This window comes from Myxine glutinosa, chromosome 6 (assembly GCF_964187855.1).
Source record: "Myxine glutinosa chromosome 6, kmMyxGlut1.1, whole genome shotgun sequence".
NCBI lineage: Eukaryota > Metazoa > Chordata > Myxini > Myxiniformes > Myxinidae > Myxine > Myxine glutinosa.
In genome coordinates, this window is record NC_136266.1 from 175,613,433 (window position 1) to 175,630,129 (window position 16,697).

Genomic DNA, 16,697 nt, shown 5'->3' on the forward strand with positions numbered 1-16,697 from the left:
ACTAATCCTCCACGTGCAACTTTATCCAGTTTTAGTGATGTCAGTTTACTCGACACAACATCGGCTGAAGGCCTGAGTACTTAAAAAAAAAAATCCTTCAATAATGATGTATGCTGAAAGCAGTTTTTGTTGCATTGCCTTACAAATTGCAATCATAGTTGTGATGGCAGTGATGTAAGAGCTTCTAAGAATCCCCAAATATCTGGCGTGTGATGAGGCTGCGTGCTGTGTAAGCTAATAAAGCTGATGACACAGACAACCGAAAGAGAAAAACATTTGGGGAAGCGATGACATCATGCTGCTTGGGCAACCAACCATTGCTTGCATAAAGTAGCCCAAAACTTCGAACAGTCATAACATATTAACCGATAACATTTTGTCAAACATACTTTGTGTCCAGCATTTGGTTAGAGGCCAAACTCAGAATAGTGGACTAGGCCTCAGAGACACATTTAAAGCCTGTATGTACACCAGAAGCCTCATCTTGGTTAGCTGCCCATTCCCATTTTCGTAAATAAAGGAGGTAGAGGGGGGAAGAAACTCACGCAGCATTGACCCCGCTCACAGCTTTTAGGCTTGCTGGGTTGCGAATCAACTTGTCCAACTGGGCCACAATTAGACCGAATTTTGGACGGTCACCGCGACTTTTTTGCCAGCAGTCGAGCATAAGCTGATGCAAGGCCGCAGGACAGTCCATAGGTGCTGGGAGCCGGTAGTCCTGCTCCACAGCACTGATCACCTAAAGAAAATAAAAATACAAAAAAATTCAAAAAACGTACTCTAAAATTATCCATAAAATTTTTCAAAAAATTATCGTAGTCAAAATTATTTCTCAATTATTGTATCTGGAAAAGAACAAGCTAAACGGCACAATTTCACATTTATTATGAGCCCCAAACAAACATATATTTTCAATATGTTAGATGCAGAAAGTAAAAACTTTTTTGTGGAGACCACAGAGCAAGACGTTGCAGTGCATGGTATTCAAAAACTTTGCATGCGAGCGAGATGCGGCTCCGGCATGGTAAGCAAACTAGGCATCGTAAAGTCGAAACTTGTGCTGAGCACATGTCCAAGTTGTCATGAGAACGGGGAACCAGGACCTCCAATTATAAGACGGTTTTTGAAAAGTCGCAGTACATACAACTCTTTAACCTTTTCAGCTTGTTTGACACACCACACAAGGGGCTGCCACAACAAGCACTTGCTTGACATTTCTGCCACGGTTTGGAAGCACGAAGCTTTCTTCGAGCCTTCTTTTAATTGCACTTTGTGTTGAATCAAGCACTTCCCTCTTTCTCCCAATATTTGTCAAAGGATAAACGGTCGCTCGAGTTTTGAAAAGATCATGGCAGCTCCAGTGTGTAACTCATAAGTATATATGAAAGTAAATCCACATAGAAAATAAAAGATCGGAGGAATTCCAAAAAGTTCTCCATCAACCTGAACATTGCTGCAGATTAGCAAATTCTTCATCTAGTCAGGTTCACTATGTCAATAAATTATATTTCGTTCAAAATCATGGTAGATTAGCAAACCTATACATTTTTGGAAAGGCTATAGCATAAGGAAACTAAAAATCAATGTTTACATTTGGAGAGATACCTCCAAATTTTCAAAATGGCCACTGTAAAATACATATTTTGTTCTATTTCTGCCTCTAATTACCCTAAAAACTTTTAAAAATATACTAAACCTATATTTTCAGGGACAAGGAATCCAATGAAAGTATCAAATTAGTGCTATGGGGAATGGTAAGACACGAATCAAAGGTTTTGAATTGCAAAATACTGTCTTTATATTCGCGATAAGTTGCATAATCAAATACATGTTATCATTTTGTACAGGCAGTTAATAACATCAAAATGTGTCACAATAATTCATATCACCAAACATACACAGGCAGTCAGCAAAATCATATATACACATGCAGTCAGTATAACTTCACATCTACACAGGCAGTAAATGACAAAATATACACAGGCAGTCAATGGCATCAAACATACACGATTACAGAATATGCCATTTAGAGTTCGTCATCACTGTCCTGTGTGTCGTATCCGACAATATAGTCCGCATCGTTTTCACAGTCCGTTCCACACAAGCAAAGGTCGGTCAAATTGATTGGCAAATCGAATTGGTCGAATGGGCGATCGAATCGAATTCGATGAATCGAATTGAACGAATTGGTCGAATGGTCGAATGGTCGATCGAAGCGATTGGTCGAATGGTCGAATTGGTCGAATGGAATTGGTCGATTGGTCGAATTGGTCGAATCGAATTGGTCGGAATTGGCAAATGTAAACATTGATTTTCAGATTTTCCATGTAATAACGTTTCCAAAAATGTATAGGTTTGCGAATCTACCATGATTTTGAATGAAAAAACATAGTGAACCTGACTAATCCTGCGACATGGGCAACAGTTTTGCTCAAAGATGAAATGTTTTTGTTTTTTTGTATACAACATCAAGGCCCACGTAAGCGCTAACATCAATCACAAAAAAAACACAAACAAATGGACACACAAAACATACAATAAAGGGAGCGGGAGACAAGATGGGGAGAGAGAGAGGGAAGCACACAAGTACAACAGCAGAGAACAGGGACATCGGGAGATCTGTGGGAGTGAGAGGGCTTGGGGGGCAAAGGCATGGGAAGGACCCAAAAGGGGGAGGAGGATAGGAGAGGTATAAAACACATGGACACTGCAAAATAATCTGAAATTTGCCACGTGACCTTTTAAAACTACAAAATGTGCGACACTGACCACAAAAACAATCACGTATTTGTAATAAGTGATGTTGCAAAAGAAACATGCGATATGCATGTCAGCTTCTTCGGCCCAGCCAGCTTCTTGTGGCAGGTAGAATTTGTGATTGTAATCACGCATCTCTTCTAGACTTTTATGTTGCTCGTTTTAACTTTTCCTGACACTTCTGCAAACTTTTAGAATGCTGATGGCATTAAAAGGCCTGCTCAAGTCTTATTACAAGTCCGTTCGCACCTGCCTATTGACAGGCCTCACAGCTTCTGCTTTTATGAACTTGGGTCTCGAATGGACTTATATCAGTCTTATATTGGAAGCATGATTGCCTCTGGACATGCCCACCTGCACCTGCCCAAAATGGAAAATGCCTTTTAATGTTCCACCTTTTACCTTTTCAATGCATTACTATCTACCATATGAAACACAGTCTGTTTGTGTGTTTGTCTGTCCCCCTTCATACGGGTATATTTTAAAGTCCAATATTTTAACACGAATGTGTGTTCACCATGGTCTATTTTTGAGGAAAAATCCAAACTCGAAAAACATTATCCGTAAAAGAGTAATTATGTCTCTTATATTGGAATTGTAGACGGTGGCTTGCAAACCGAGCCTCAATGGCGGTGTACAGAAGCGTTTTATTAAATAACAGTAAATACAAGGCACAGGGAGGTGAAATTCACTGCACATTATGTGCAACGCACACAGAGTTAAATGAGTGTTCATTTACGTCTGTAGGATGTCTAATAAAGAAAGAGGAATAAGCACACCGAACACTAGGCGAAGGCTTGACACATCATATTTAGGTAACAATTTCGGATGGCTGCACCATCGAATAAACTGTTCCAACCAGAGATTTTTGATGGGATTTTTACTTGTGTTAAATAATTTATTACCCCTTATTAAATACATAATATTTAATTTCTCATATTCACAGCTTCCACTTTCTGCCTATGGTGCTGCAATGTTTTCAATTTCTATTTTGTTCATCATGAGACAGCAAATTACACCGTCCGTCATTTTGAACAAACCATTCTATTGTTTATTGAGCCTGGTGTTGGCTTAGCGGTTAGGGTGCCGGCTTGGGGTCCTAGGATCTTGGGTTCAAATCCTGGTCGATCGCTGAATTAACGCCAGGGGGATTGACTCCGCCTGTCATCCTTCCGAGGTTCGGCAAATTGATATGAGTGCCAGCTCACTGGTAATTCCCTGTGTGTCACAAGAGGTGACCAACAGGGTTGGTGGCAGGAAGGGCATCCAGCCACAAAACATTGCTTCAAAAAGGGGATCACGGTGCCTGGAAAAAGGCCAACCCCTGCTCTGCGGGGAAAATGGCCTCCAAATGTGGTTCATTCTATTGTTTATTAATCTCAAGTCAGGATCCTATGAGTAAGAGCAAACAATAATTATTGATACTCCTTTCTGTTGTGAAACCATTTCCTGTGTACAAACAATTTATTGCTTCGAGATAAAAAGTCTAGCTAAAAGAAAACAAAACTTGAAGGTGATAAGGACAGTCAGAAAGACCTAGAGATATGCTCACTCATGTATGTCTAAGCTGTCTATCCTGGGTTCGAATCTCGGCCCAGTTATAAACTGTCATCTCGCGATTCATCGATGTGTTTTCCATCCCTCGGGTGGATGTTAAACTGGGCATTTTGTTTGCGCCACTAGTTGGTGGATGTTAAAAATCCCAAAGGAGTCCTTCGCCAAGAGTCAAGGAGCCATCGCCAGCACTATGAACAAGTTCCAAATTTCTACTGTAGTTACTTCTGGGAGAGCGATGGCAAACCGCCCAGCATGACCCAAGGCCAAGAAATAGGGTGTGCTACAAGATGGAAAAATAAATAATGATGAAAAAAATGAAGATGAAAAAATACGAAATGTTCATTTGAAATTATGGCGAAGATGAAAAAATTATGGCGAAGATGAAAAAATTATGGCGAAGATGAATATTATGAATATAAAAATAAAAGATGAATATAAAATGAATATAAAAGGAATACGAAGATGTACGAATACGAAGCAGTACGAAAATAAATATAAAATATTATGGCGAAGATGAAAAAATAAATAATGTTAATTTTTTTAAACAAGCGCATGGTTTTATTTCTATCAGAACCTTTGTACCCTCCCAGCCTGGCATCATCCATGACCGTACTGCTTCCAGAAGCATCGTTTTGACCAAGACAAGTCATTAATGTTTCTGTGGATGAGAACATGTGACCATTGTAGGAGAACCCAACCTTCTTCCAACTTTTACATTTTCCAGGTAGCAATTCATTTCAATATTGTCAAGCCCAACAACTATTTGTGACCTGTTTGACCTTCCGCAATTCTTGACAAACGACATCAAATATCCAAAATCTATTAAAGAAGGCTGCATTGGAGGGCAATCATAGGTATTCAGAGGGAATCAACATTGCCTTATGAATTTTCCTTTTCCATGACGATAAGATACAATGCCAGCTGAGAGCATCGGCTACCTTGTGCCAGTGCTGCCTCACCGGAAGACTGCAACATTGCAACAACTCATCAGCCATTTATCATTTAAAGTTCAACAAGGAGAGTTGATATAACTTCACCGATTTCTCAAGGAATGCTTCTGCTACACATACACATAGCCTCAACAATATGGATGACATCTGCATAGAAATCATTGACATCAGCACACCTAGCCGTCCTCTGTGTTCTGCTTGTCTCATTACCTCCGGCACCGAAGGTTGGCAAAGGTTATGTTTTTAGCTCCGTCTGCCTGTCTTTTTGTGAAAAGGATATCTCAAAAAAGTTGTGGATGGATTTGGACGAAATTTAGTTGATAGGTTTTATATGTAACAAGGACTAAATTATAAGATTTTGGTGAAGATCCGGTTCCGAATCCGGATACTAGAATTTTTTCAATGATTCTTCATCATTGAGAGATAAGGCCAAGAATGACGTACAGCAGGATATCTCAAAAAAATTTGGACAGATTTGGCAGAGTGGCAGAAGTTGGAAGTGGGGATCCCGATGGGATCCCCTATTTCCCCTCCCCTATTTTGTTTGTGCTGGTTATGGAGTTGTTGATACGTGCGGTGAGTGGACGTGGGAAAGAAGTGGAGCTAGCCCCTGGTCAGAGTTTGCCAGCAATGTTTGCTTTCATGGATGACCTGACAGTTGTCCAACAGTCTGCTGATGCAGCATTAGTGATACTGGGACGACTGGAAAGGTTGATGCGGTGGGCAAAAATGGGATTTAAAGCAAGAAAGTCGAGGAGTGTGGTAGTGAGACGAGGAGTGGTGGATAACATGCACAGCTTTGAGCTGGGAGGGCAGGTGGTTCCATCATTGGTAGAGGCAACTGTGAAGAGTTTGGGAAGCTGGTATACAGTGGAGTTGAATGATGTGGGAAGGGTGGAGGAGGTGAGGAACAAGCTTTTGAGAGGTTTGAAGAGGATTGATGGATGTGGTTTGCCAGGTAAGTTGAAGGTATGGTGTTTGAAGTTTGGGTTGATGCCACGAGTATTGTGGCCATTGATGATGTATGATATTGCAATTGGGCATGCAGAGAGGATGGAGGTTGTGGTGAGTGGGTTTGTGAGGAGGTGGTTGGGAGTACCACGCTGTTTGACGAACATTGCCTTTTATGGTCAGGGTGGAAAACTCCAGTTTCCCTTGACATCATTAACCGAGGAGTTCAAGGTGGTGAAGGTGCGGGAGTTCATGATGTTGCGGGATTCAAGTGATGCAGTGGTAAAGAATGCTCTCCCAGAGAAGAAGGGAAGTCGGAAGTGGAATGCAAGAGCAGAGGTGGACGAGATGGAGGAGCGGTTGCTACAGGAGGAGGTCATGGGGATGGTACAGCATGGGAAGCATGGCATGGGGTGGATGAAGCATGAGCGATGGGGAAAGGCATGTGTGAAAGAGAGGAGGAAGATGGTTGAGAGGGAGGTGAAAAGAAAGGAGGAGGAGGGGAGATATGTGAAAGCAGTCGGTCAGGCACAGCAAGGTGCTTGGACTAAGTGGGAAGGTGTGCGGGTGAGGATGTTGAAGTGGCAAGAGATTTGGAGGATGGAGCCAATATTGTTGAATTTCCTGTTGCTGGCAACGTATGATGTGCTTCCGTCACCAGTAAACTTGAGATTGTGGGGGTTGATGCAGGAGGAGAGATGTTCTTGTGTGGAGGTTTGGGAATGCTGCAGCATGCACTGAGTGCATGATCCGTAGCATTGGCAGCAGGACAATACAGGTGGCGACATGATCAGGTGCTGGCGGTGGTAGTGCAGATGGTGCAACAAGAGGTGCTGTTGTCGAGAGAGAGAAGAGTGGAGAAGGAGACCGATGGGGGAAAGGTGTTGTTTGTCAAAGAGGGCCAAGTGGTAAGAGGTGGAAAGAGGAGGAGGTGGAAAGCAAGAGGGCTGTCAGATGCTTGTGATTGGCAGGTGGTGGCAGACCTAAAGCCACAATTGGTATTCCCAGAGGAGATCTGTGTGACAAGGTTGCAGCCTGACATTGTCATCTGGTCAGGTGCAAAAAGACAGGTCATCTTAAGGGGAATTGTCTATAACTTGGGAAGAGAACATGGAGGAAGTGCATGAGAGGAAGAGAGGAAAGTACAGTGAGCTGGAAGCAGAATGTCGGGAGAAGGGTTGGCGAGTTTCTTGTCAGCCATTTGAGGTGGAGTGTAGAGGGTATATTGGGAATTCCTTTTCTGCATTTCTTGCTCGGCTTGGGTGTGTGGGACAGAAAGAGGGAGGATGTGTGACAATGTGGCCCAGGTTGCCTTGAAAGGCTCACGTTGGATATGGAGGAAGTTTAAGGAGGCATGTCGAATGGTGTAGGCTGAGGTTGTGGGTGGTGGTTCATTTCATCCTAAAGGGGTAGTGCTTGAGTGCGGAAGAGAGATTGAGATGTGTGAATGGTGTGTGTGTGTGTGTGTGTGTGTGTGTGTGTGTGTGTGTTTTGCAGGAGTGTGTGTGGTTTTGCATGAATTGTTTGAGAGGTGCATGTTGTAAGGGTAGGTGGTCAGTGTTTTTTTTTTTTTTGGTGTCTGAGTGAGTAGATGACGGGCTGTGGGGTCTGGGAATGGAGGAAGTTTTGTTGTTGTAGTCTGTGTTCTCACTGGCTGGGGGTGGGGGTATGTACGCATCCAGGTGTAGCTGCTGCCCCTGCTATGCCCCAGTATGCATGTGCCCCTTCTGGGCCACCTTAGCTGACCGTATTGAGGTTCAAGGGCCGAAACGGGATGATGCTGAGGACCTCGACTGAGGACCCGGTCAGTGAGACACACTTGTGACCAGGTGTGTTTTGAAATTTTATATATATATATATATATATATATATATATATATATATATATATATTGTTGTGGATTTGAGAATGGTGTTGTAGTTTTTATTATCGTTGTAAGTGTAATGAAATTGTTGTAAATATCACCCTCCTTCCTCCATTTGTTGTGTATAAAGGTCAAAGGTCGTTCCCGGTTATTCCATATACAATCACGTAGCAAATCATAGATCTCCCTGTTCAGTAGTTATCTCCTTATTATGTGTATTAGATTAAGGCTTTGTCTTCCATTAATTGACACTCCATTGCACCGAATTCAAATAAGGTAGATTCCCTTCCAATTCCCCTTTTGTCATCAATTGCCAACTTCATTGGGCGGTTTTCCGCATGCGGTTTTCTGCATTCGCCGCTGCTGCTTTAAGGTTTTCGCCGCAAAACCTCCATTACGCATGCGGTCAAGTTGGGAAAGAAAGGCGTGTCTCCACCTCGTCATCGGAGGGTGGGGCCAGGAGAGCCCCTACAACCAACCAAGCACGAGGGGTTTGGCTTGAGAGGGCGGAGGAAGAGCGATCGGGGAGGTTTGAAAAGGCGAGAGGGTGTGGCCGATATAACCCGCGGCGGGACGGCCCCCACCTCAGATGAGTCCTGGGAAAGCACGCGACGTCCCCACGGCGGCACGAAGTGACGATTGAGGAAAGAGAGAGAGACGTGAGGGGGTGCCTGTATTGCGGCAATAGGCCGAGACCCTCTAGGCCCTATTGCCGGCCGGTGAGACGCGAAGTGGAGCTGTGTTTGCCGGGTTTTTGCCTCGACCCCAAAGCGTGGATCGGAGCACGCGCTTGGAGCCGGACCTCGACGCCACCATCTACCTGGACCCTCCTGTGCCGTCCCAAACCATTCCTGTCCTTCCATCCTTTTGTGTATGTGAGTTTGTTTTGTGTGTTCAGTCCTGGGTTATAAGTAAGTCTGTATAAGCTAGAAATAATTGCACTGTGTCCTTCTGGTCCATCCCTCTTTCTGTCTTTATTTTCGTATCCTTCCTTCTCCTTGGTTACTTTTGACTTGTACATAATTAGTTAGTAATAAATTATATTTGTTCCTCCTTACTCTGCCTTCTTTCCTTTACATCCGTTTCGTCCTTGTCTTTTCCCAATTGAATACCTGTGGCACGATTTGGCCAACGTTTCGGAATCGGGTTAGTGAATGCTAATGACTCGAACTTCGGGTTGCTAAAAACCGCTCGGCAACGAGACCATCTAAAACCGGGGTTCGAGCGGGAGTCCCTCCCTTGCTTCGCAGTCAGGAGTGGCACTCAGGTCCTTGGGACTTTTTGTATACCAAATACCCTGGCTGCTCCTGACCGGAAGGAGCGTTGGGACCCCCAGGACTCACGTCGGTCAGTCGCGGACAAGGGGATTAATCCCCCCTTCTTAAGGGGGAAAGGCCGACATAGAGATCCGTAACAATATATATATATATATATATATATATATATATATATATATATATATATATATATATATATACCATATATGAAAACATTTGAATTTTTCTTAATGATCTAAACCATCACCAGGAACAGAGGTGACACTTTGGTTTAGGACTTTGTGTCCATAGGAGATTGGGACAGCACTGGTCAGTGGTCACGCTGTATGTCATTGATTTTTATCTCCACCAATCGCATCGCACCACTGGTTTTGGTTTGCATTGGTGTGAACGTTGGTCTAGGTGGCAGACAGGCTGTTCATTCTTTACGGATTATGTGGTTTATATCATGTGAGGCATAATGCGTGGCTGGTGCTCACCATTAAAGCCAGGAAGAGCCTTTTTAGTTTAACAGATGAATTTGGTCCTCATTGATATGTTTATGCAGTATGCCGTCCTGACATGGGGCAAATAAGCCTGAAATCCAAATAGGCTGCTGTGTTTGATGTTTGACCAATTAATCAAATCTCTGTCCATTAACAGAGTGACTGGGCTGATGCCTCCATGATTGAGATGACGCTTTGGTGGAGTCTGTGTCCATATAAGATCGGGCCAGCGCTCATCATGCTGCATGTCATTGTTATATACTGTCGGACCCCACTATTCGTGGGTTCCGCGTATTCGCGGGTGATAAAATGCGACCTGTTTCTCGATTTGCGAAAAAGTGTCCCGCAAATTTACCGGGTTTTTTTTCTATTCGTGGCCTTGTTCCGCGTGCGTGTTGAATACTGTACTTGGGAAAATACTGACACAAAATATTGACACTTGAACTGACAAACTTGGGAAAATTACGGGTTCACCAGAGGATCTGGCTTTGATTCCCCAATCTGTGCACGTAATTTTCCTACATATGTCTATTGATTATTTACAATTCTATTCATTTATTACTCCCGCTAGGGAGTAATGCATTCGATCGTGTCCGTGTGTGTGTGTGTTCGTGTGTTTGTGAACAACATATCTGGAAAAGTTCTGAACGGATTTGGATGAAAGTTGGTGGGATGATTGCCCTTGGGATAAGGAAGAATTGATTAGTTTTTGGTGAAGTTCAGGATATTATTCCGGATCCAGGAATTTTTTGAAGGATTGTTTACCATTGGAAGATAGGGCTCATTTTTTTTTTTTTACATTATCTTCTATATATTCTATATTTAACATTGTGATATGAAAATAGTTTTCATATTTGTTGTAAATGTAGTTTAAACTCGTGGTTATGCGTTAGAGCGGTGTATTTTGTTAGCAGCGTCATCTTCAAGGTTCTTTTTTTATTTCTAATAAAGACAAATTCTGTCATTTTAAAACACCAAAGTGTGTATTTGGTCTCCCCGTTTCATAAAATGTATTGTTTGATACGTATAATGCTTTAAAACTGTTTTTTTGTTTGTTTTGTTTTTACCTCATAAGAGATATCAACATTTACCTCAGCGAATGTCAATCGCGGTGTCAGTATTTGATGAACTTATAAAGACATAGGTGAGTTATAAGTGTGACCAACATGTGCACGGGATTCTTCCCAGAAGAATGAGTGGTCGCATTAGCTTGTACGACGTAAAATGAGCGAGTTTTGTTTTCACGTTTGGGCCAGTTTTACATGTTGTATCCCTAAGGAATGAAACGAACGTTTTCCTGGCTTACAATTTTATTTAAGTCACACACGCCTCAAAATACACTCACTTATATAGAATTGAACGCTGAATCCGAAAATGTAAGTGAAATTGCCTTGTTTTTTTTTTTACATTATCTTCTATATATTCTATATATATATATATATCGGCCTATATCTGTGCAGTGTATGTCTTGTGTTGTGTCGTCACTGAACTACTCCCTCAAACTTTTGTGACATCGTACTATTCCAACTTGACCCACGGCGGGAGTATGCGCTCTACTGAGTGGCGTTCTAGTTTAAAATGTATTTTGATTCATAATGAGTTCTCCAAACTCTCACAATCGAACGAATAAAAAAAAAAAATGTTTCCCATGACGCATCAATCAATAACACGTGGTATGTGCATCCATTTACTTTCTTCAGGAGTAAAATAAAAACTCCTCGATTTCCCTCCTATATAAATGATAATGTGAGGGTGGGTTTTGCTTGATGACCAATCACAAAGCAGCATTTTCAGATTCTCATGCACAGCAGCCAATCTATATCTGAAGATGAACTGCCAAATGGTGAGCCATGATGGTAATGTTAATGGCATTATTGAGGTGATTTTACTCCAATCAGCAGTGATCATGTGTCATTGTGACCAGCCCTCTTCCCTCTGTGGCTCACTACTGCACGTATGCATTCAGTAACGGAGTGTAAGCCCATGGTAAGGCTGCCGTTTCTTCTGTCAGAGGTAATCTCGCTGGTGTCAGATCTCGCTGTGTGCCATGCTTCCAGCAATACAACACACGCACACACACACACACACACACACACACATATATATATATATATATATATATATATATATATATATATATATATATATATATATATACCGTATATTTATATACACACATATATATATACCGTATATTTATATACATACATATATATATACCGTATATTTATATACATACATATATATATACCGTATATTTATATACATACATATATATATATATATATACCATATATTTATATACATACATATATATATACCGTATATTTATATACATACATATATATATATATATATACACCATATATTTATATACATACATATATATATATACCGTATATTTATATACATACATATATATACCGTATATTTATATACATACATATATATATATATATATATACCATATATTTATATACATACATATATATACCGTATATTTATATACATATTATATACATATACATATACATCTTAGCTCTTTCACGAGCCTCGATCCAATACAAAAACAAAAAGAAAAAAAAAATATATATATATATACCGTATATTTATATACATACATATATATACACCGTATATTTATATACATACATATATATATATACCGTATATTTATATACATACATATATATATACCGTATATTTATATACATACATATATATATACCGTATATTTATATACATACATATATATATACCATATATTTATATACATACATATATATATACCGTATATTTATATACATACATATATATATACCGTATATTTATATACATACATATATATATATACCGTATATATATATATACATACATATATATATATACCGTATATTTATATACATACATATATATATATATATATATACCGTATATTTATATACATACATATATATATACCGTATATTTATATACATACATATATATAAACCGTATATTTATATACATACATATATATATATACCGTATATTTATATACATACATATATATATATTTACCGTATATTTATATACATACATAATTATATATATACCGTATATTTATATACATACATATATATATATATATATACCGTATATTTATATACATATATATATATATATATATATATATATATATATATATATATATATATATATATATATATATATATATATATATATATATGACAATGCCTTTTTTCACCGCAACGATGCATAAGGCTCCCAAAGCAGTTTCCTTGGCTATTGGGCACAATCCTGGATGGGTCGTCATTCTGACACAGGATACCCAAATGGCCCATTCATCCCAGCAAGCTGACACATAGCTTGGTTCCAAAACAATTTTGAAAGAACAAGTTAGGGATTTTGAAACGGCAATCTAATGAAAGCTGTAAAAGAACAGGAACCATTAAATGCACATAAAGTACGCCTTTTTGTTCATACATGGATTACAAATAATAACATGCCTTATTCAAGCAAGGAGAGTGAATAGAAAACATGGGATGACATTTATTTAGGGTTTAGTATTTGAAGCTCGGATCATTCCAGCAACATTTTCTACAAGTTTAACACATGGAACCTCATTACTTATTATTACCATATATCCTATATTACAATATTTGAAGCTAACACCATTGTAAAGATATTTCTTAACCCAAGAAAGGATTCTGGGTTGGTTTTATGGACTGAAGTTCTGTATTTTAAACTGCTGACTGCACTTCAAATCCTTGATGTGCAGAGAATACATTAGCAAACCATTGGTATGTGTTCTCTGTCACAGGAGTCTTTGGCAGCATTTCACCTCTTGATGGAGAGCATGATGCATCATCACTAGTGCATTGGAACACAGTCAAAGTGAAAGGCGTTGCCATTTTCATTGCCTCATGAGGAGCAGATTTTAAAATCCAATGGCCCTAGTGCAGAATTCAACTCCCTCTGCCTAGCCTGAGCTATAAATCCTAGTGCCGAGCATGGCTTCGGCCTCTCAAAAGTGAGCAACCTTGGGTTTTAAATGCCGAAGTCCTTTGTTTTAGATATTAATCTAGTACAAGTTTTAACTCCAGAAAGCAAGTGCACATTTGCACTCCCAGGGCAGATTCCTGGAATGAAGTAAAGGGAAATCTAGTCTAGACAGAGTTTTGAATCGAAGCCAACATTCACATGCACTGATGCAAGTTACTTACATCTTCGTTGCTCATGTCCCAGTATGGCCGCTCTCCGTAGGACATAACCTCCCACATTACGATGCCATAACTCCACACATCACTCGCCGTTGTGAACTTGCGGTACTGAATTGCCTCAGGGGCAGTCCAGCGGATAGGAATCTTGCCTCCCTGTACATGTAGAGAAGCATGAGTCAATCATGGGTTTACACACAAAATGCTTTCATAATAAAGGTTTCATCAGTTTAATGCGTCTATATCAACATGGTGTTTACCAACGAACCAGAAACATCTAGAGCTCTTGTTTCCATACATATAATACAAGTTTCCAAAGAAGAATTGTCATTAACACAACTGACAGGTACAATTCGTAATCAAAGTGAATTAGACCTGCATGCAGAGATTAAGGAAAAGCAATCAATAAGATAAATCAATAAGAGAAAACATAGGGCATCAATACGTCTTGTCTCCAAAAAAAAAAAACATCAGACATTGCAGATCTCCTTTCCTCATCTGTACATAATATGGAAACGGCCTGGAATTATATATATAAATATTTATATATATATACAGTATATAACTGTGAGAAATAGCAAAAACTCCACAATACGAGCAGGGTGCCTCATTTGCATTAAATAAATAATCAAAATAAATTAAAAAATAAAGGTGGAATGTCTTACGCAGTAACGCAATTATGTCTGTAACATAGTTCATTTCTTCCATATATATATATATTATATATGTACACACATAATACATATGTAGACATACACATAATATATATGTATATATGTACAGACTTGGCATTTAATATGGAATATTTTTTTTGTGGGGGTGAACTTACTTTTCAAGATGTCTTAGAACCAAAAGTTCATTGGAATTATGTTGAAATTATTCTAGATTTTGTTAATGTGACCTTTATAAGAAACAAAAACCACATTTGACATTTCGAAGCAAATAAATTGATCCTCGAAAGTGATGGAAACTGATATCGAACTCAATTCACGGACAGTACTGTGTTAAACTTCTGTACGTTTTCCAGAAGTATCTCTTTATTTTGCACATTAGCCAAAAAAAATTCAACAAAAACAAAAGCTAAATTATGACTGGGATTACGGACAGTAAAATTACAGTTCAGTACTTCGTGTAACCCCCACGAGCATTCAGGAGAGCACGTACACGTCGAGGCTTGCTGTTCACGAGATTTGCCAAGGTTTCGACAGGAATCACTTGCCATGCAGTGACAATAGTCTGCTGCAATTCACGCACAGAGGTCGGCTGCTGGTCCAAGTTGTCGATTTGATGCGTTAATTCTGCCCACAAGTTCTCTATCGGATTCATATCCGGGGAAATGGCAGGCCACTCCATATGCTCTACACCACGGTCAGCAAGAAAGTGTTGGATCATGCGAGCACGATGAGGCCACGCATTGTCATCTTGGAAGACAAAGTTTCCTCGAAAGGCTGCATGAGCAAATGGAAGCAATGTTTCTTCCAGAATGTCCCTGTACTTGAACTGGTTCAGGTTTCCATTCAGAACAACCAGGTCAGTTTTGCCGCCTGCATGAAAAGCAGCCCAAACGGTCACCCCACCACCTCCAGCTTGGACTCTTGGCACTATACAATCTTCGTTGTGGGCTTCATGCACTTGTCTGCGCACTCAGATGCGGCCATCTTGACGATAGACCAGAAATCTAGACTCGTCACTGAAGGTCACGTGATTCCAGTGTCCTGGCTGCCATTGACGGTGCTCTCTGGCCCACTGCAATCGGCGCTGGCTGTGTTGTCTGGTCAGGCGTGGGTTTCTCAGGGGACGCCTGGCACGATAGCCTGCTTGAACCAGTCGTTGGTTGACTAGCCTTCTGGATACAGGCACATTTGTCAGTTGATGCCACTCATCCCTAAGCCGATTAGCTGACTTGGTATGGCCATTGCAGACTAACCGGTGCAGCTGGCGATCATCTCTCCTTGTGGTTCTGCATGGACGTCCTGGCCTCGGTATTGGAGTAGGGACACCCCTCTGGGCATTTCGTTTCAGGATTTTTGACACCTGACCTTGAGTGATGCCATACTGCCGAGCAATAGCACGCTGTTTCATGCCAGAATTTCGTAAAGCCACCACTCCATGACAAACAGCATTGTCAAGTTGACGGGCCATCTCCAGAGGAAGCGGCAATAACTTTTGTAGACGTGCAGCAGTTGTTTTCCACTAATACAGAACGCAACAACCCTTGTATACCCGATTGTGAAGCCAATCGTCAAATGTACCTGTCCTTACATTTTGTCACGCCACCTGTGATATAATCCTGTTATTGACTTCTTGCTGCGAAAGACATTCAGTGACATGGTTCTTTCAACAAAGACATCACCGAAGGGTAAAAGAAACTCACCAGATTGATATACTGAGTTCAGAAAGTAAACCCAAGTCAAGAAAAAAAAAATTCCACATTAAATGCCAAGTCTGTATAATGAATGAATGAATGATCGTTTTAATGGCCATTTTCCCCGCTAGAGCGGGGTTTAGCCATATGTATATATGTATACATATGCATAATTTATGCACATGTATACATAAGCATAATTTATGCACATGACGTCAGCATCATGTCACAGGGTCAGTGTGCCACTTTCATTATGTATGTATGTATGTAT

General features: G+C 40.3%; 1 protein-coding gene across 6 annotated transcripts in view; it reads right to left on the minus strand.

The window, feature by feature from the left end:
- LOC137428972 (ephrin type-B receptor 2) overlaps positions 1-16,697 on the minus strand; it is a 252,354-nt gene that overhangs the window by 10,201 nt on the left and 225,456 nt on the right. For all 6 annotated transcript variants that reach the window (XM_078780888.1, XM_068118902.2, XM_068118905.2 and 3 more), the window contains 2 exons: positions 14,068-14,217; positions 546-739 (listed from right to left, as the gene is read on the minus strand). In XM_078780888.1, coding sequence (XP_078637014.1) covers positions 546-739; positions 14,068-14,217 — 344 coding nt within the window. The remainder of the gene's footprint in view (positions 1-545; positions 740-14,067; positions 14,218-16,697) is intronic.